Below are 378 nucleotides of genomic sequence, written 5' to 3'. Positions count from 1 at the left end.
GAGACCCTCCCCTCTCCTCCCACCCACCAGCCCCACCGGGTTCTTACGTCCGTGATAGCCTTCTTGGCCTTCTCCTCAGCATTGCGGCACTCCTGCACCGCGTCTTCCACTTCGCCGCTCAGCTGGGAGATGTCAGCCTCCAGCTTCTTCTTCTGGTTGATCAGGCCTGTGTTCTGCGGACAGAGCAGGGCAGTGCCACCGGGACCAGCCCTGCACCGCTGCCAGAATGGCTCCTGCTGCTCCAGTGCCAGCAGAGACCCAGGAGCCGGCGGTGCCTCACCTGGGAGTGGAGCAGGTTGACCCTCTCGGTGGCCTCCAGCAGCTCCTGCTCCGCCAGCTTTCTGCTCCTCTCTGCCTGCTCCAGCGCTGCCCGCAGCT

The 378-nt window shown here is 65.1% G+C and overlaps 1 protein-coding gene across 1 annotated transcript in view; it reads right to left on the bottom strand.

The window, feature by feature from the left end:
- Positions 1-47: 47 nt before the first annotated feature.
- LOC104495289 (myosin-7B-like) overlaps positions 48-378 on the bottom strand; it is a gene marked incomplete at its 3' end in the record, with an annotated part of 21,827 nt that continues 21,496 nt past the window's right edge. The window contains exons 32-33 of the mRNA XM_010138239.1: positions 281-378; positions 48-173 (exon numbers count right to left, since the gene is read on the bottom strand). The exon at positions 281-378 is cut by the window's right edge and continues 11 nt beyond it. Of these exons, the coding sequence (XP_010136541.1) occupies positions 48-173; positions 281-378 (224 nt within the window). The remainder of the gene's footprint in view (positions 174-280) is intronic.

The sequence above is a fragment of the Buceros rhinoceros genome, unplaced genomic scaffold, assembly GCF_000710305.1.
Source record: "Buceros rhinoceros silvestris isolate BGI_N320 unplaced genomic scaffold, ASM71030v1 scaffold36086, whole genome shotgun sequence".
NCBI lineage: Eukaryota > Metazoa > Chordata > Aves > Bucerotiformes > Bucerotidae > Buceros > Buceros rhinoceros.
This window is presented reverse-complemented; position numbering and strand designations above follow the sequence as displayed.